General features: G+C 41.6%; 1 protein-coding gene across 1 annotated transcript in view; it reads left to right on the plus strand.

Annotated features, from left to right (window-relative positions):
* TMEM167A (transmembrane protein 167A) overlaps positions 1 to 20,558 on the plus strand; it is a 41,677-nt gene extending 21,119 nt beyond the window's left edge. Inside the window, exons 2-4 of the mRNA XM_006263827.4 lie at positions 6,544 to 6,653; positions 14,469 to 14,503; positions 18,398 to 20,558. Of these exons, the coding sequence (XP_006263889.1) occupies positions 6,544 to 6,653; positions 14,469 to 14,503; positions 18,398 to 18,468 (216 nt within the window). The 3' untranslated portion in view covers positions 18,469 to 20,558. The remainder of the gene's footprint in view (positions 1 to 6,543; positions 6,654 to 14,468; positions 14,504 to 18,397) is intronic.
* Positions 20,559 to 20,785: the final 227 nt, after the last annotated feature.

Genomic DNA, 20,785 nt, shown 5'->3' on the forward strand with positions numbered 1-20,785 from the left:
TTAATTTAAAAAAAATCTATGTATATATTTAGTACTCGTGAAATTGTGACAGTAAAAATGTTGAACATAGCCAGATCAGCAGGGACTGCGCAAACTTTATGGCCTTTTTTTAATACTGTATGAGAGTTTTCGCTATAAACCAAAAACTAGGATTACAATTTTATTAAACTCTTAATGAATGGAGAAGATCACTCCTTCCCCCTACCACTTACTATTTTGCCACAACTCCTTTTTGACTCCAATCACAGCCTCTCAATCTCTTATTTTTTTATAATCAGAGACTATCATAAAAAATGAGAATTGAAAGGGACTTCAACAGGTCATTAAGTCCAACCCCATGCTTAAAGCAGGGCTATCCCCAACTAGATTGTTCCAGCCAGGGTTGTGTTGAGCTTTGCCTTAAAAACCTCCAGGGATGGAGATTCCATCACCTCTCTAGGTAACCCACTCCAGTGCTTCACCACCCCACTAGTGAAAGAATTTTTTCCTAATAACCAACCTATACCTCCCTTGCTGCATCTTGGGACCATTGTTCCTTGTTCTGTCATCTGTCACCACTGAGAATAGTAGAAGGGACCTGTAGCATTGTTTTAATACTACTGTATTAAAATATGTTTGTTTCTGATTCAGTACCAGTAGCTGGGATTTGGAAGCCCTTAGGTGTATCAGTATCCCTTGTCTTGCAGCTCTGCAGTGCCCCCTGTTCTTAGAGTTGGCTGTCACAGTGTTCCCTAAGTACTCTGATATGAGTACATTTTAAATACAACAAATTGTTATGTGTAAGATTTTTTTCCTACTCAAATTGTGTATATATGTCTGAGTACTTTTAAGGGATGTAGGTTGTAGCTGTGTTGGTCTAAGGACATAGGCAGACAAGGTTCTTTGGGTAAATCTGATATATTTTATGAGACCAACGCAAATAGTTGGAGAAATTCTTCTTAGCAAGGAAGCATCTGCAGGCGGTCTGTGTTCTTCCTGGATGGAGCAGTAAAGTACTGACCTCTGGCTGCTTTACCACTCCATCCAGGAAGAGCACAGACCACCTGCAGACGCTTTCTCAGCCTGACGAGGGGTGTGTGTGCCCGAAAGCTTGCTAAGAAGAATTAACTTTTTAAGAATCCAACTATTTGAGTTGGCCTAATAAAAGATACTGGATTTACCGAAAGAATCTTGTCTGAATACTTTTAATGCTCTCATTAGCATATAGCTGAATGCAAACAAAATATATAAAGAAACTAGTAAGTTTGAAAGCTTATATCCTTCCTGTGTTCTTTCTTTGTGGTATGCTGTGCATATATGAATTCCTTAACTGTTTTCACGCTACTCTGGATATTTAGGAAAGTAATATTGGACTATTCTTTCAGGTTGTCATTTGGGAAAAGATGTTTCCAAGAGACATCTGTGTGTGTTGCTTTTTCAATCATAGAATTGTACAATAATAGGGCTGGAAGAGATTTCGGGAAGTCTAGTCCAACCTCCTATCCAAACCATCCCATATATTGTTTAAACTATTCCTAAAACTATACAACCTTGTCACACAACTGCAAGGCACACTTCCCAAAACCATGAAGAACACCTTAACCTACCATAGGTAAAGCAAGGGGCAGGAGCCAAGGGCCATTGTTTATGTCTTGCTGCTGCAAGGAGTTTTAAAATATGCTTGAGAGTAGTATGCTCTCTGCTACAGAGGAAGGTAGAAAAATCCATATTGTATGCCAATCTGACAGTGGTAAAATTCCTTCTTAATCTCAAATGTGCTTCTGCTCAGGATGAGGCCAACTGCCACAAGACCCTGTAACCAGGAATTTCCAGGCTTTACTTTCAGCAGGAGTACTGGCATACCCCCACTCAAAATCCCACAGCCTTGGCTGTAACCAGTACCTAGTGCTTCCAAGCAGGGCAGGGAAAAACAACCCTGATTCTTGTAGCAATGGTAGGAGGAAAAAATGTACCAGTGTACAAAATTCAAACGCAAACATGGAAAAACAAATGCACTTCAAGCGTAGTCCTTTTCAAAATTAGAGTAAGTTTTATAAACACAAAATCCCTGTCTACACTTGAGATTTGAAACTGGAGCAGTCACATTGATGATTCACCAGGATTTGAGATTTTGCCTTAAGTATAGAGAAAGCTGAGGAGCAATGCTACCTTTCCCCCAGTTCTTTCAAACTTTTTCCTGAATTTTCTCTACAAGAAGTTGCAGAGTTATGTGACCTATGTAAATTGGCAATTGCCTGGTGAAAAAATCTAAAGCAGGACAGGATTTTAGATCACATGACCACAGTTCAACCAATTAGATTACTAGTGTACCCAAAATACTAAGTAATCTACCAACCTGTTTGCAAAAGGGATGTCAAGTAACATGAATTATTATAGCCATTTTTAATTATATCAGTGTCAATGCTTGGTTTTAAAAATGCCCTTCACATTCTTCTACTGAATTGTACAAATCCTTTTAGAACTGAAAGCTAAAGCACAACCCCAATCCCAGCATAAATTTTCATTTCCCATTTTGGGGAAAAATTATGTCTTTTGGGTTGTGCACTAAGATTTAAAATTGATAACTTTTTGACCATATTCAATCTTATTAATGACGTAAACTATTTTCAAGGGAAACGATATAAAAAGTCTAACAAAGGAGGGTTAATTAACAGCTACTGAACTTGTTCTTAATAATTGTCTACTAAAATTTGATGAGCAATTTAACCTGGGAAAGTCTGAACAGAGAGCCAAATCTGAATATTTGAGAATGATGCAAGGGGAACCCAAAAGATGTGAGAAGGAATAATTGCTCCAAACTGTACAGCATCAGTGGAGTCAACTTCCTTAAATAACAATTTTTTTATCCCGCCTGAGTGCTTGTAGCCTCCCCTTCACATGAGAATGAGTGGTAAAACTGTATTACTGAGGATACACCTAGCTTGCTCCTCACACAGGTTCCGCATATAAAACCTTAGTCCACTGACAAAATCAGTGTTTTACAGCATGGCATAATAAAACTGTCTTTGTTTTACTTAAATGCGTTAGAAAAGGTTTCATTTTTTTATCTCTTGGTTCTAAGACTTACCAAAGATTAAATTCCAAGGACATTAGGAAAAAAGTGCATATAGCAGCTCAACAGTTATGTCTGGCTACACAAACAATAACACTGATGTGCTCTTAATGGATCCCTGCGGAAAGATAGTCTGCTCTGGAATGGTACTCTCTCTAAGGGTCAAGTGCGTACAGATATATCTTCCTGTATACAGAAACTTTGTACAGGATATATCTTCCTGAATACTGAAACTCTCCTCCAGCAAGTGGAAATGCTAGACATTAAAATATGTCAGGAACACAGAAAAAGGACAGATATCTCTGTTTGCTTTCCCCTTTGGGGAGATTAATTTTAAATTGGAATTGAAAATGAGTAAGAACTGAGGTACAGAGTAATTGAGCAAAAAGAAAATAGAAAATTTGCAACAAGCAGATGCCTAGTACACTTCTTACAATTATCTTCTGGGTAATAGCATGTGTTGTTAAATTAATCCAAATGCCAGTTGAGTAATTATTAAGAAGGAAACAACAAAGCTACAGTTACACGAATCTGAATCATTTGCACATTGTAAAAGGGAGTTACATAGAAGTTTCAAATTTGGGACCAGTTATTAGAAAATACAAATTGCAAGAACTAGCTGATAAATGTGTCTAGAAAAATTAAATTCTTATGCATCGCACTTATTACAAAGAAAAACAGACCACAGAGGTTGCTGGCATATTATTAGCTCAAGTAAAGGGAAATTGAACTTGCAACAAATTGGCATCTGTCTGGCTTTCCTGTGGAGCATTCACTTGGTCTTAGAAATATTGCAAATCATAATTGAGGGTCCACTCCCTGGCCACAGTTTCTGCACTTTCAAACAAAGTTGCTTTGTTTTTTTTTGTATACTAGCAATCAGTTGCAGGCTCTAGGTTTAGAACCAGATAACACAATAACTAGACAAGAAAGTGGAAAATTAAGCTCGCAAGATGAATTTATTGAGTATTATCAAAATAAGTCAGATCCCAATAATCTAATGTAACTTTAATTTTTTTTGAGCATTTAGCAATTTTTTTTTTAATGTTTTCCAAAAAATAAGAAAAGATTTTCATTCTATTTATTTTCTCTTTAGGCTGTTAGGTCAAATATTTATGTTACACGTGCACATACACACACGTGTGTGTATCTTAATTGTATGTAATTAGCGTGTGTGTGTAGCACCTTAGTCTGTCCATAATGCTTTATTCGCACTCTTAGTCTGTCCATAATGCTTTATTCGCACTCTGATTGGTTGCCTCAGCAGCCAATAAGAGTGCTCTGGACAGACAGATGCATGGCAAAGTAGGGACTGAGGAGCTGGAGCGGGGGGGGCCAGGCCTGGACCCCCTGCCCTGCTTCTTGAACAACAACAAGGAGGGGGAGGCAGCGGGGAAAAGGGGAGGGAGTTTAGCGGGAAGGCGAGGGGGGCGTTACCAGTGACTGCGTCCTGCCACTAGCCCCAGTCCCCACCCAAAGCAGTGGTGGGGAGGCAGGGAGCAGCCGTGGCCTTGGCCTGAGGTGGGGAGGCCAGACACAGGCCTCTGTCCCTGCTTGCTGCCCCCCCCCCCGTCATTCTTAACGGGCAATTTCCTAACTTGTGTGTATATATACAGTATCTTATTGTGTGTGTCAGTTTATATAGACTGATTAATATTATAAAAGCCTTAATCTGTCTATTTGTCTGTCTGGAATGCTTTATTCACACTCTGGTTGGTTACACTCAGCAGCCAATCACAGTGCTTACTGAAACAATCAAAGTGCTCTGGACAGGCAGAAGCGCTGCCATGACAGCAGGGACTGAGGGGTCAGCCTCCCCCCTCCCCCCCTGCTCCTTGGAGGCAAGGGGGGATGGTGGACACAGCACTGCCATGACAGTGGGGACTGAGGGGCCAGAGTGGGGGGGGGGAGGGGTAAAGCTAGTGCTGCTGGCCTTGCCCCAGCCCCTCAGTCCCCATTGTCATGCCTGCGCAGTCTCCCAGCAGGGCCAGAGCGGGAGGGCGAGGCCAGTGGTGCTGGCCTTGCCCGCCCCCTCCCTACATGGCCCTGTGCCTTGGAGGCAGAGGGGGGACAGGGAGGGGGGGAACCAGGCCTGGACACAACACAGCGAGGAGGGGGAGGAACAGGGCTGAATGACAAGTGAAGGCGGGGCCAGATGGTCTCGTCATCCCCCTCTCCCCCCCCCGCTCCAGCCCCTCAGTCCCTGCTGTTATGGTGGCGCCGCCCCCCTCTTTCTCCAAAAAGCAGGGCCACAGCGGGGGAACGATGCCACCACCGCTGGCCTCACCCCGCCCCCCACTCCGGCCCCTCATTCCCTGCTATCATGGCAGCACCATCCCCCAGCAAGACCTTGGAGGTGGGGAGAGAGACAGGCCCAGACCCAACACTGTGGGGGGAGGAAGTGGGAGGGAATGGGGTCGGACCAGAAGCAGGGGCGGGGCTGGATGCAGGGCTCTGTCCCCACCCCTGCCATAACGGCTGGGACTGAGGGGCCAGAGTGGGTGGGCGAGGGTAGGGGTGGGCACATGGAGCTGGATACAGGGGGCGGGTTATGAAGGGGCCCATGGAGCCAGAGGCACAGCAACAGCAGTGTGGGACGTTGGGTGGAGTCGCTCTGTCACCGCCCACCCCCCCACCGTCATTCTTGAGGGGCAACTGGCTAGACATTATATGTATATATTACTAATGTATATCTGTATCTTAATTGTTTGACTTTATTCATGCAATATTTACCATGTAATGTGTTTGAGAAATTGTATTTATATAAATGCTGGTTTTTAATTTCAGAGCAAAAAGCTATTTGAAGTGTAACTCTTTGATACTGATAGATTTAGAAAGGCAAAATATTAATACTTTCAGGGTTTTATAAGACTGATAGGATTAATAATATATATTCTGTTCAAGAGCTGTTGGATTCTTGACTACTTACTTAGATAAAGTATGTGACAACAAAGTTGCTACAATACAGATGCTGTTGGCTTTTTCTTTTAATGGTACAGCCTTTTAACCGGCCTGCTTCTATATAGTTGTTGCTATGCTGTTAGTGTGAGTTGAGCACTATTTCACTTGTCTGACTTTTCTTTACTCCATCTTTTTTTTGGTGCAAATCATAGTTAGCCTTACTGTTTGGCTGCCTAAAAAACGTCTGTTTTTGCAAGTCTGAAACTGCAGATAGTAGGTTTCCGTGTATCAGCCTGGGAACAGGTGTTAGAGAGCAAAGAAGTAATAATACTACTCTCTCTATCCCCAGTGAGTGTGACTTAAGGTTGAATTAGAGAAGAGAAGTCTTGATATTGGATAACCTGCCTTGTATTGTGATGTACACTGGCACAGAAGCAGTGTTGTTTCAGTAAAAATTTCCACTTCTGAAAGTATTGTTTTATTCTGAGGACACTTGTTTTATGTGTTATATGTTGAGGGGCTTTGGGAGACTTTAATGGCCTACAGTGCAAAGCATATAACTGTTTTCTCTGATCTGTTTTTTTCCTTAGTCTGCGATCTTCAATTTCCAGAGTCTACTGACAGTAATCTTGTTGCTCATATGCACCTGTGCTTATATTAGATCCTTGGCTCCCAGGTTATTGGACAAAAATAAAACTGGGTATGTTAAGTCTGTTTACTTCTTAGAAGTTCTCATAGATTTCTTGTTCATTGTATTATCATTTGTATTTTTATAGGAACGTTAAGATTATAGCAAGCATTTTCTCTCCTTAAATGCTTCTGACATAAGGGCATATCAAAATCAGGAGGATAAGAAGTCACATAAAGTAACACATGGTGATTTTATGGTGGAAATTTATTTTATAACAAAACTAAGCTAACTTTGTCTTTTGAGTAATTTTGTAAATTTGTAACTTTCTGCCCAAACAAATTCTTATTAAGTTAGCAGTAATAGTAATTAGTGATACAATTAGAGAGAAAACAGTAATAAAAAAGACAAATTGGTAATTGACCAAATAATTCACCTTTCAGTTATTTCCATAGAAATACATGGCATGTGTTTGTGAGTTTGTTTTTGTAAATTAGGTATGGAACAAAAGTAACCTTGCTTTGAATTTATTCTATATAAGTTCACCTTTTTTGAGGTATGAGTTTGAAGGAAAACTCTAGTGACTAACACTACTGTTGTAGATTAAATTGGATTTTGAAAATCTGGGGAAGGCATAGAGATCAAGCTGCACATCTCCTCCCAGTTCCCTCTTCCTCTTCCTTGCTTTCCACACCAGGGACCTTCATGGGGCTGTGGATACTGGCTTTAAAATTAAATATCAAGGAAAAGCCTTAACTTGTAAGGTACTTTAAAAGTGTGCCCACAGCCCCACATGGCTATGTGGACACAGGGTTCTGCAAATGATGTGCAAGGGAGCAGCTCAGCTTTTAGTGCCCATCAGCTTCCAGTCTGCTCTGTTCAGTGACCTTGGTCTCGGGAAGGGGTGGGGAACATTTCCCTACTGCTCAGTGACTCTGCCTGGGGACCAAGAGAAAAGCAGTAGTGAACTATAGAGATGTGTATTTACCTGAGAGAGACTCTCCCAGGAGCAACCTCTGTCAGGTCAGATATGGTTTATTTTTCTCCCAGGACCATCATTTTTGCTCCAGGAGAAACTGAGTGCCTGTATGCTCATAATAGACGTGAAGGGTTGCCATTTAAATATCACACCTTGAAACTTACAGCAAATCTGAGTTGCAGGCCACTTAGAACAATACTGTTATTTTAATTTTTTTTTTTTTGCGTACTATTTTTAATAATTCATTAGCATATTTATTGCCCTTTCGGAGAACAATCTTCTAAAAATTATGTACTCTAATATTAATACTTTTTTGTCCCTAACTGTTTTTATACATTTAATCTGTAGCAGGAATAGTGAGGTATACAGCTTTCTCTAGTAACACAAAATATCACTAGAATTAATTTTGCCCACTGTATCTTGACATTTTCATCTTCAGGGGATGGGGCTTTGCAGTATATGCATTTCATATAAATACTTAACCTTCAGGAAACTAAACGTTAGCCTGGAAGCAATGCAATTATTGTGAAGTACTCAATAGACACAAATAAAATGGTACTTTCCACATACGTGTTAATACAAAGATCAAGTGCTTAACTCATCCACTCTGTCAGCACTTTTTGAAAATATTATTTATAAAGAGTTGTATTGTACTTCAGTTAGACATTCTTCAAGAGTAAACACAGTAGTAGCTCCAGATTCAAGGACATTTTCCACGCCAAAACCAACACTAGAACTTTAATCAGTAAAATATATGCAATAAGAAGTTAGACTATATACCTCATTGACTATCATGTTACCCTTCATTAGCAGACACTATAATGAAAAATGAAGTCTTTCAGGAAACTTTCCCTTTTCCCATCTTCTATTATTATCAAAAGAAATCCCTCATGTCAATGGTAACCTTATGACTTCCTTGTGTGAAAGGGCACACAAATATTTTCATACTTGAACTACAAATGGAAAAGGCTAGTACATTCTGCATATCTATGTAGGAGGCTACAAGTTGAAGGAATATTTAAGTGTGAAGAGAATTCTAGTCGCAACATTTTATTACAGGGGTTGGCAATCCCCGGTGCTCATGCCAAAGCATGGCACATGATGCTATTTTTCCTCAGCGCATCACAGCCAACCCAGGCATTGGGCAGCCGCTGCCAGCCAAGGACCCTGGGCCACTTGCCCAAGCCAGCAGGTAGTCTGCAAGCCCTGCTGCAAGCATACCAGGCTCTGTGGTAGGCAGGAGCTGCCCAGAGCTTGGGACAGTTGTAGCAGGCAGCCAGGAGGTTACAAATATCTGAACCAGGCTTTGGAGCCCCAACCAGGTTCCACAGTGGCAGCAGTAGCTGCATATGCACCTCAGGGGTCATGGCCTGGAAGGAGCCTGGGGCAGGCAGGGGGCCAGGGTTTCACTGTCATGTGCCCCAAGGCATGCGTGCAGCCACCACCACTGCCACAGAAGGTTCGGAGCCTACAGTGCAGCTGTTTGAAGCCTGCCCACTCCCTGCTGCAACTGCCCAAAGCCCATGCTGGCTGTGGCAGGCAGCTGGGAGGCTGCAAACAGCTGCACTGGGATCCATGGCAGCAGCAGCAGCTGCACGCACACCTTGGGATGGGCAGCGGGGGAGGGGCTGGTGTTGCATTGCCCCCGGTCCCTTCCTGGTTACATGCCTCAGGGCTTAAGTGTAGGCACTGCTGCCACAGAGCCTGTTTAAGGATCCAGAGCTTGGTACACCTGTTTGCAGCCTCCCAGCCACAGCTGGCCTGGGCTTTGAGTAGCTGCAGCAGGTGATGCAGGCTGCAAACAACTGCAGTGGGGTCTGGAGCCCTAGCACTGGCAGCTGCACACGCACCTCGGGGTACACAGCTAGGAAGGAGCTGGGATAGTGCAATTCCGGCACCTCCTCCAGCACCAGCAACAAGTATCAGGCCCCTCACGGGTTTCTTTATTGGTTTCTTTATTTTTAGTTTTGAGGCACTTTTTTCATGCCACACCTAGCCATGTCCCTTTGAACATGCCTCTCTCCCCTATCAAATTCCACTAAATTCTTGGAAGTAACATAATTAGAAATAATCTCCATTGCTAGGATAACATACTGCAATCAGTATGTTACATTAGTTGCCCCAACTCATGAACATCATGGCTAGGGACAGACATTCAAAAAGCCGGACCCTGAATTGATTCAACCTTTTACAGGTTAATCTAACCTGTGTAGATTGAACCAATTTGCAAATGGACAGATATTTGCAAGCGGACTCCAGAAATGCAGGTACATGCCTGCAGTGGCCCAGGCTAGAAGCCAGGGGATGCTAGAGCGAGCGAAACTAAGCTGAGAGAAGGGGCGTAGACAGGCCCAGATGAGCCTGACTGTGACTGGGGTGGGTTTTAAACCCTGCCTGGAAGGTGAGGGGGAAAGCAGCCCCTGTCAGGAGTCCTGAGCCCCACCACCCCTGCTCGCTCACTGGCTGGTGATAGGAGCAGGGGTGGGGGCCAGATCTTGGTAGCCTGAGGGGAAGCGGGGGTTTAATCCCCCCCATTGCAGGGGTGGGTGGCACGGACATTGACAGGCTCCCCTCATGCACTAGGGCCTGTGCACCCGGGGCCACAAAGGCCAGACACCAGTAGCCCAAGGGGAAGGGGGGTGTTTTAATCCCCCCCATTGCAGGCAGCAGCAACATGGTCACTGATACACGCCCTGGGCCAGGTCCCTCTGAGAAGCAGCCATCTGGCCATAGGGAGGGGTCAGGAAGGGAGGATGTGAACCCAACTCACCACTACCTCCTGCTGTGGTAGCATGAGGGATCAGCACCTGCCGCCTTGTGCCTCCAGCCCCGCACACTGGAGCCCCGTTTGCAGGTGGGGTGAAGCGTGGCTCCCTGCCTCCTTCCTCTCCTAGTGGCAGTGGCGGAGCAAAATATCACAGCAGGCAGAAGTGAGGCACCTGTCACCCACTGCCTGCTCGTGGTGGCACCAGGGACTCGGGGCAGGCTGCTGCGGGCCAATCACTGCCTATACCCCTGGGCCAGGCTGTGGTGGTCCATTGCCTCCCCCCACTGCTGCCCACGACCATGAGCCACAGCAGCATGCCTACAGCACCCAGCGCCACTGCAAGCAGGCAGTGGGTGACAGGTGCTTCATCTCTGCCCAGCTCCCAGCTTGGGATCCCAGCCAAGCTGTGCCTGACACAGGGGTTGGGAAGCCCACAGCAGGGACCGTTTTTCCTCTCCGCTCCCTTCTCAGCTGGCCTGCCAGCTGAGCAGTGGACATGGCTGGGTGATTGGCCTGGCTCCCGGGTCATGCAGAAGAGTAAAGCCCCTACTGCAGGCTTCCCTGCAGCTGGGAGTTGGGCCAATCACTTGGCCATGTCCCCTGCTCCCTGAAGGTTTCAGGTGAGTCCCCACCACCCCAAGCTCCCTGAAGGTGTCAGGCAAGTCCTGCCCCCATGCATGGCCAAAACCAACTCCTGCTGCCCATCAGCCCCGCCTGGCACAGCTGTTGCCCTGGGGGGATCAGGCCAACTCTCAGGACCTCAATATTGCGCTGTTAGATAGGAGGGTGTGACACAATTGCATATATACAAAACACAAATCAATTAGGTATGTGCACACGCACACTACCAGCTCAGGCACATACACATCCAAACCAGCTTACGCATATGCGTACTTATCACCAATTCAGGCACGTACACTATACACCCCAAAAGTTAGACACAGATCACTAATTCGTATATCATGCACACAATGCCATATATATGTGTATATATACAGACACACTCACACTAGCAACTCAGATACACACATGTTCAAATTAACCAGTCTAGGTTCATGCACCCTTATCACCAGTTTAAGCCCATACACGCTACACACACCACATTTAAACAGAATCAGTTACCAGTTGCCAACAGCTGCACATCCAATACACATATGTGGATTACTAATTTATATACCCCCCCACACACACACACACTGATATCTATATATATGTGTATTCACTAATTTACACACATACCACCCACCTACACACACACACAGGTGAGTTCCTAAGTTGGGTGTTGTGATGTGTATGTATGCATGTGCTTGGTGTACTTGGGATACGTGGGAAAAGGTTACAGTAAGAAAGTATAAGTGTAGGGAGTTAAAGTTACTGGAAATTAAAGTCACCGGGACCGGGATTAGAACCAGTAGACTAGAGGGGCCTGGGCTGAAGAACTGAGGCTGGGAAGTAACTTTAGGTTAATTGATTAAAAGACAACGCCCAAAGCCTGCAGAACAGGGAAGCATGCTGGCACAGAGGCTGGGTCTGGAGCCAGAGCTACGGGGAAACTGAAAAGGTAGATGGGGACAGGGAAAATGGGACTAAGGGAAAGTGTGGGTGTTAAAGAGGGGCTCTGGGTGTGGGGGAGCCAGAAGATGGCTCCAGGGCAGCTAGAGAAGTCTGGGAAGCTGCTGGGGGGCGAGGGAAGCCTGAAAACAGAGACGGACAGCAGAAAATCATAGAAAAAGTAGCAGGAGAGACTGAAAGTCGGCAGGGGCAGCAGGAAAGCAGACAAAGGCAGCAGAAAGTCACAGGGAAAAGGCAGTAGGAGTATGGGAAGCAGGGGGACAGCAGAAAATTACAGGAAAAGTGGCAGAAGAGACTGAGAGGCAGCGGGAAAGCAGAGAAAGGCAGCAGAAAGCCACAAGGAAAAGGCAGTAGGAATTGAGAGAAGATCGGAAAACTAGCGGAGAGGGGTGGGGGCTGGAATTGAGAGAGAGAGAATGAGGCTGGAATTTAACATAAGGAAGGGACTGGGATTCAGTAAAACATGACCCAATTTGGGGTTACAAATGACAGTGGTTTTATTGAACAGGGGAGATGGTGACACAATGCCAAATTGGTTCCCTTGCACCCCCCCCCACACGCGCGCGCGCACACACACACGTGCACAATGACAGCAGGAGTTAGAGAGGCTTGGTGCAGGGGTTGAAGTCCAGGAGGAGAGAGAGAGACAGAGAGAGAAAGAGAGTCCAAATTGTAGGAGGTGTGCAGGTAATATCTACCTATCCAGGCTGGAAGGGGTCCTTGTCCAGTAGGTGTTGTTCAGAGTGGGGTCGCCGGTAGGGCCTCTGGGTGGATAGGTGGTGTGGCATGGTGCTGGTCCAGATAGAAATGGCGTTCCCACTGGGTCTATCTTCACTACCCCTTTTTATAGGGGCAGACCTTGTATGACCCTAGTGACAGGAGGCATGCCCAGGCAAGGGTCAGCCCCTGGAGTACTGAGCATGTGTGCTCCATGCAGGGATGTGCAGTTTCGGGTGTCTGTAATGGTGAGAGTTGCTGGTTTTGCAGGGTCCTTTGTCTTTCAAATGCTGGTCTTGTCTCTGTTCCTGGGTGAGGTCCATGGTTCCTGGGTGAATCAATGCAAGGTGATGGCCCAGTCATTACAGGCCATTCAGTAGAGGCCTGCTACCATTGTATTTCAATCATTCCCAATCACACTCATTCATCGGGGAACCAATTTACATGGGAGGGGTATGTGACTCGTACAGTTGCAACATGGGATGCACAGGCAGAGGACAGAAGATGGAGATTTGACATATAAAATGGAAACTTGACATGACTTTGGTCCACTTACAAACACAGGCCTAACCCATACAATATCCATATGAAACAATAAAAATCAGTACGAAAATTATAATAATACAATATACAACAGTAAAAATCAATACAAACCTAATAATAATACAATATAAAATGGTGGATATCCAAAACCAAAAACTTGCTACCAAAATAAAAATGTTTAAAGCTTATCCTATGTCTTAGCTTACTTATACTTATCTATAGGGAAAACAGAGGGAGAGAAAAAATCAGAAATGATTGGGGAAGGGGAGGGAATGCATTTTAAAATAAATTAAAAACAAAAAAACAAAAACTGGAGGTTTTGCTACACAGCCACTCCAGCTGCCAGCCCACTCCGTCCACCATGCTGTGGCAGGACTGTCCCATCACTGATACTAGAGGAGGGAGGCGGCTTGAATCTCAGGCTGTCCTGTAGCTCAGGGCTTCCTGATGAACACAGCCTGTAGTCCACCAGGTCCTCTGGGGCAGCTGAGGAGGGAGCAGGGTGGGGCAAAAACACCCACCCTGTGCCCGGTGGAGTGGGGAAGCTGGCAGTGGGGGTTTTACTCCCCTGCCCCAACTGGGAGCTGGCTTGATTCCCTGCTAGAGGAGGGGGTGAGGCAGGGAATCCCCCTCATTCCTGGCTGATAGTCCTTGCTGGCAGCTGGGGGTGGGTCCAGCCCTGCTCCATTGGAGCAGAGAGCACAGCGCTGGGTTGGAAAGTTTTCTGGGATGCTGGGGAACTCTATTTAACTTAAACCAGGAAAGGGTCTGGGACAGAAGTTCCATAAACTGGTTTGACCCAGATCAGTTAAGTCTGATACTACATTCAACCAGGTTTATCTTAAACCAGTTTCAGCCATTTTGAAGCTGGTTTATGCGCACTGAACTTCTGTTCTGTTACAGGTTTAAAACAGTTCCTGATCACTTAAGCTGGTTTATGTGTGATTTCTGTCCCTAGCCCATATGTCAGAAGGGTGGAGGTTAATAAACATTCAACATTCATTTTTAAATAGCTATGTAAGAGATCAGACAAGTACTTCAGGTGGGCGAGCGTAAGGAAGTTTCCCCTAACATTGTCAGAGCAGTACTTCTTATCTGGTACCATCTGGGGCAGACTGCCTTTTGTGCTGATGTTCTGTAAAGGCAAGAATAAGATGATCAAATAATACATTTTGGTCTTGGGTTTTCAGAGATGAAAAAACTGATTGTGGAGAAAGTCTGCATCATTTAAAATTAAATTTGAGTGATTTATTATTTTAAACTATCATATTAAATCTAAAACTCTTAACAACTCTGTGTATCCCTACAGACCCTTGGGAATATTCTGGAAATGCGCCAGGATTGGTAAGTGTGCTTTTCTGTGTAGTCCTGATGACTAGCTCATTTTCTTTACAGAATATACAGTATTCATTGCAGTAATTATACATGTTTGCATGTAGGCATGAAAAATAAATGCTACAACTTAAAAATGGAATATAATTTGAGATCCCATTGAGTTTTGCAGAACTGTTTTTTGCAGTGGTCTCAGGTTCTTAAAGTGCTCAGTAGACATTTTACTGAGTGCTTATTTATATTTATGTTGTTACATTTACAAAATCCACTATACTTTTATTCATTTATTCCACAATACATCCAGTACATATTTCCCTTTTGATTTATAATAAATATGCACAAAATGTATTTTGTTGCAAGTTATTGCCCCATTCAAAGTTCTAAGTGTAAATATCTGGCTGTCAGCAGTAATTTCAGTGATGTGTGGTGGAAAATTTTCCAGTGCTTAATTTCCCATGGAAAAATATTCTATTTCTAAAAATTCATTGTTTCATAAAATTCATTAGTAACAGTGAATGGATGATGCCAATACAATATTAGGCAAGGTTGGCAGTTTCAAGAAGATGCAGTGTGATAAGTTGCCCTTGCCCATAGACTCATTGGTAAAACCATCCTTTAGCAACAGAGAATGTGGTTCAAGTAGCTCTGAATCAGTTTTGCCTCAATCTGGTTCTGAAATGGAACTAACCAGTAGAAGCAAGTGATTATACAGATAGTGACAGTGAAACTGGAGGTGCTGCAATAACCTCAGTGGAAGAGAGTTAAACTCTGTTGAAGTAGATGAGTGGACAACCATGGTATATCATGCACAGTTCTTTGGGTGTACTAAAATGAGTGTGTCAGCAGTTTTCAGTGCCTTTTGTGTGTTGTTTTTTTTTTTTAATTTAAACAAACAGTGTAAGGGAAGTACATGCTATTGTGTATTGTCTTTACAATTTTACAAGTATTCCAATAAAAATAATTGCTTTCCACATAAAGCTTTGAATTTGTTTGAATATAACATTTACACCACATTAAGTGTGCTGTATTTAATTTTTTTCCTAATCAAGTATTTCAGTTCAAATACTTGTGGCTCTTGAGACATAAAATTAATATGGGGGTACTTTTTTAGCTTTGTTTACTAACGATAAGTTAAATAAACATGCTAAATCAGATCACGCTCTATTTAGGGCATTGGGAAATTTTCCAGCAAATTTTCCAATTAATAATTTTCCCGAAAATCCACATCTCTGAGTAACTTTTAGTAATAATAAAAGGACCCAGAATTATTTGTGCTCTAAAGTTCTTTTCAGGAATAGCTCAAAGAGAGGAGAAACTGAGAAAGGAGATTAAATGACTGTTGAAAAATCATTGGTACCAAGTGGCAAATATAAAAAGGTTGGCCAACTTAAGGAGACATTCTTCTCTTAACTGAAGTCACAAGTATTTTAGTCTGTGATGCCAGTTGTGGTCACTTGTTTCTTTTTTTTTTTTTTTTAATTGAAGTGTGTGACTACTTAGTGGCAGTTCTGAGTGTGATCAATAAAGAAGATTCAGATGAACTTTTGTGGATAAATTTTTAAAAGAACAATTAAACAGATTTTAGGTTGTGCTGTATGTGTACAACTAAATATGGTTCTTGTGTCTGTAGTTCCCAGTGTTTGCCATCACAGATATAAAGGAAAACAAACTCATCCCTTCATGCTCGCTCTAGTCCTTTTGGAAGCGTTCTTACTGTTAACAAAAGTACTAGCGTTATCATGCCAAAAAAGTGCTCCTTTGTGACACTGACATGAAATTCAATGGAAGCAACTGCAAATTGTTATACCTGTAATGAAAATAGAATAGAAAATGGTTTGAATTAAAATCTTCACCCCTTAAAATATTTTTTAAAATAATTTAGCAAGGTGTCATCAGCAAAAAAGTTTAGAAATTTCAGTTACATTAGAAAATATAACTTCACATAAATATAGTTTTCTCAGGATTACAAGTATGTCTGTCTACCAACCTCTGTTTCTTTTAGCTTGGTAAAAAGGCAGAGTTAAACCAGCCTAAAACATATCTTTCCTATTTAGATTTTACAATATTTGTTTGCTGTACACTGCTATAAATAAACATAAGTTTTATGTTCATGTTAACTTGTAAAAAATGACTCAGTTTTGCTAGATGGAGTAATATGGGTTAGTTGATGTTGTTAAAAGACATCATTCAACTTGAGCTTCTATTGCATGTCTGCACCCACAAGAGGAACATCTGGTTTTTGATCTCACATTAGACTTCATCTTTTGTTTGCCTGTGAAAGACACATTTTATTCACTTTTCAGCATTTATGTTATGTGATTCACTGACTTCCTTCCCTTGAACTATGGTTTCTCTTGGTATCCCTACTGTGTGCTCCTTATGGGACAGCATGATATCTCCTTAGCCATTTTCCTATACTGAAGATATTTGTGTTTTCTGTTAAATAAAAACTCAGAAGATGTGAACAAAAGTGTGGGCTTGTTTAAAAAGGAATGCCTGCTAGCTTGGAGCTTAACTTGCACAGTGTGTTTTTAAGCAACCTTTTCACTCCACATATGCATAAGCTTTTAATAACAGTCAAGTGGTTACATATTTACAGAATTGTGCAAAAAGATGTTTAATCCTGCCACATGGTGATCTCTCTTTCAAGAAAATTAAGAGCAGACAAGTAAGACCCATATGAAAATTGTAATACTTTAAACTGTAGGAGGTAGACTTCCTCAAAAATTAATTTTAACCACATGTGGAAGTACAGACATTAATTCACTTGGTTATTTGAAGTTTAATTAAATGTATACCAGATGATGACAGTACCTTGTAATGTCATTGTGGCAAGCACCCTTACTTATGGGAGGTGTTACTACAAGTATTTTATTTGTTTCATTTACTATGGAAAGATTCTATTATTTGAAATTGAAAGGATTTCTTGTTAAAGGGAATGTTTGTATGCACGTTCAACTTTAATAGAGTACCAATTCAAGAACTCCGGCGGTTTTTTTCTTCCCATTTTGCAAACTATTTTCTGGCAATTACATCTTGAAAACAGTGTTTTATAATTGGGAGATGGACTTTTCAAGGAGTTCTTCAACAGTAAAGAGAAAGCAAGCAGCCCCAAATCTGTTTTTTTTCACACCTAAATGATTAAATGCAAGAAACAACATCTTCAAAGATCCCTAAGGCTTTTGTCCGTGTTAGTCTGACAATAGTCTTCAGTGTAGGAAGCTCTTTTCTTGAGATGGAAGGAAAAGAAGTTGGTGGGATAACAAAACGTGGAGCTGGGGAAGGCAGAAACTGAATGGTTGTTTGGATTGGAGAATAAGCTTAACAACCATATAAACCTAGGGGGCATAGTTAAAGAGTTAGGAACACCATTAACAACTTTAAGATCCATCCCTCTTTAATGCCTGCTTTGGTTGATGAGAGTCATAATAGTGTATTTTAATTCTTGAACAGGTGGGCAAGAAAGTTTCCTTGAGCTCATTAAAATCACAGAGAAGCATAATAATTGACAACATGAAACTGGGTGCTTAGCAGCGATTGTTAGCTTGCTATTTGCTTGCAGTAGCACAAATAGTTAAACATATAAAGCTTTTGAAAGAGAAGTTAGGAGTGTGTCTGCATTTTTAGTCCTGTTTTATTGATTTGCATGAAAAAGCCTGGGCCATATTCTGGCTCTGTAACACCAATCTAGCATTCTAGCAAAAAAGACCTAGAATCTGGGCATATCAAAGCAGCTGTGAAATTATACACGAATCTGTTCCAACTGGACAATAGTAGCTATCCTTTCAAGGACTTCAACTCAGTATAATAATAATCACTACATTATATTAACCTAGAATCAGTTTCATGTCTATTTGGTCATGCAATGAGAACTGTTTAGTAATTCATTTTAATTCTTCCCTCTAGGTGAACGGAAGAGTCCGTATGTAGCTGTGTGCTGTATAGTGATGGCCTTCAGCATTCTGTTTGCACAGTAGCAATTGAAGGATGTTGGATACCTCTTGCTACTGAACTGCAATGGATTAAAGGACTTGGGTCAGCAAAAGGGACGAAAAGAATGCTCTAGCTCCTCCCCTGGGTTGCATGTACTGGATGGGACACACTTGGCAAGCATTTATCTTTTCTTCTGTTAATGGACCATGGTGTGCGGTATAGGTTATCAAAAGACAGTTATTCAATTCCACAATGTGACATGTTTGTTAATGCCGGTTTAATACAACTGTCACTGCTGAAACAAATTCTGCAAAAGTCATCAATATGTATTGTATCCTGGGTTTCCAGTGGCGTATTTTTAAGCCATCCAATTGGGAAAAAGTGACTAAATTCACCAATTTAATAGCTCTTTTTCTACACCATTTAAAAAAGAAAAGGCAAGTTTTGTACTGTTCTTTATTGGGGAATAAAAAAACAAACCCATGACTGAAAAAAAATGTGTTCACAAAAATGCTTTCAGGTCCCTCCCTATAAATTCTTCTAATGAATTCCTGTCTCTGTCATGGCCAACATGTTTATGTACACTAACCATAAGACCTCTAGTTTAAATTAAATCTGCAGTTTTTAATTCCATTTTCCACACTTGCAACAGTACATGTTAATCTATGTGAGTCTTAATATTTAAAAAAATATTCATAAAGTTAGGGGCCATACTTGTAAATCATGTAATTTCATATCTAACTGCCTGATTGGAATGTCTATGTGTAGTTTGTGAGCTCAGACTAGTGCGTATATAAATCATATGTGTGCATTTTTAGAAGACATTTTGACCTAAAATGTTGGCTTTATCATTGGGGCCAACTCTCATAGCATTACATGGAGGTGTGTTAGCTGTTTATTACAAACATTTTCTAAACTGCAGATTTTAAATCATTCATTTAGCTGGTTAAGCAGCCATGAAAGTGCCAGTGTTCTGAAGGTTAAGAAAAACTATTGTAATTAGATGTAACTGCTGTGTATCAGCATTTGCACCTTGGGTTTATCCTATTGCTCCACAAGTTATAAATTATACTAATATAGTGACTTATTCTGATAAAATACTTGGAAGGTCTGTCTGTACCTGAAGGTTATACAGTTTGAAGAATTTTATCCATATTAAATACTGTCTGTCACTTTGAAAACCTAAGCTCTGTAAGTGACATAAGCAAGCTGGTAATAAAACAACTAGAAGATGTACAAAAGTAACTACCTTCTTGTTTAGAAAATCTTCTGGTTGCTATAGTTTCCGAGATGCATTGATGGTAGGTGCCCTGCATCATAGAAAGCAAGCAATTATTTAACTGTTAGGCAGGTTCAAACATAGATCCAAGTCGATTCTCTTATATAGTTCTAAACACTCAAATCCCATTTTTTGCCTCCAGAATGCATATATAAATGAAACTTCAACAGACAATGGGACAAATTTTTGGCTGCCTTTCATTGCTAATTTATGCTAATTAATTGGCCCTATATACAACCCCAAATCAGAGGAGTACAGAGATGTGTTGCTTCATGTCACTTTCACTGGTGCACACACACAACCTGACCTACGTTGTGTGTATTTTTGCTGGCCTTCAAGGTTTAGTCCTGTTTTTAAATTTTGAGTTTTGCAACAAGAAGCAGTTACTAAAGTTGTAACCATATAGTTTTGATTTTAAAATTCTTGCAACTGTAATCTTACTCCTGGCACTTTCAAATAGCCCAAAGTTTGGCTCAAACGTGCATCATATACAATCAAATAATTTTAAGGAATTATTTGACATAGCTGTTGTTTCTTGTCAAGAGATTTGGTTTGTAGTATTTATATATTTTTTTTTTCCAAAATGCTTTAAATAAAACAATAATATCCACAAACAACTCCAGTTCAGCTATATGACAGCTCATTTAAATATATTACCAGTATTTCAAGGTAACAGTATGGTGAAATAAAACAAAGCATTGTTTTTTTTTCTTTACTTTTGAGAATCCAGAAGCAACATAGCAAGCTAATCATTTTAAAGAGTTATCCTGAAAAATCATTTATTTTCCTTTTCAGTGTGGTTAAATTTACTCTCTAGTGCATTCTTATAGAAATAAAACAACTTTCTGAACTTTACATGTGTTGTTTAGTTTTTAAATATTATTAGATAATTAACTGATTTAAGATGATATACTACAGTACAAAATATCATTTTTACTAACTACACATACATCCATGTGGACCCAGTCTACAAGTACATTCTAGAAAGCTTTACATTGTTCCCACAGTGCTCTACAGAAAGTACCACTAAAATCAGTAGCTATTTCAGGGACATTTCTGATATCAAAACTGCAAATTTTCTG

Source organism: Alligator mississippiensis, chromosome 3, assembly GCF_030867095.1.
Source record: "Alligator mississippiensis isolate rAllMis1 chromosome 3, rAllMis1, whole genome shotgun sequence".
Taxonomy (NCBI): Eukaryota; Metazoa; Chordata; order Crocodylia; family Alligatoridae; genus Alligator; species Alligator mississippiensis.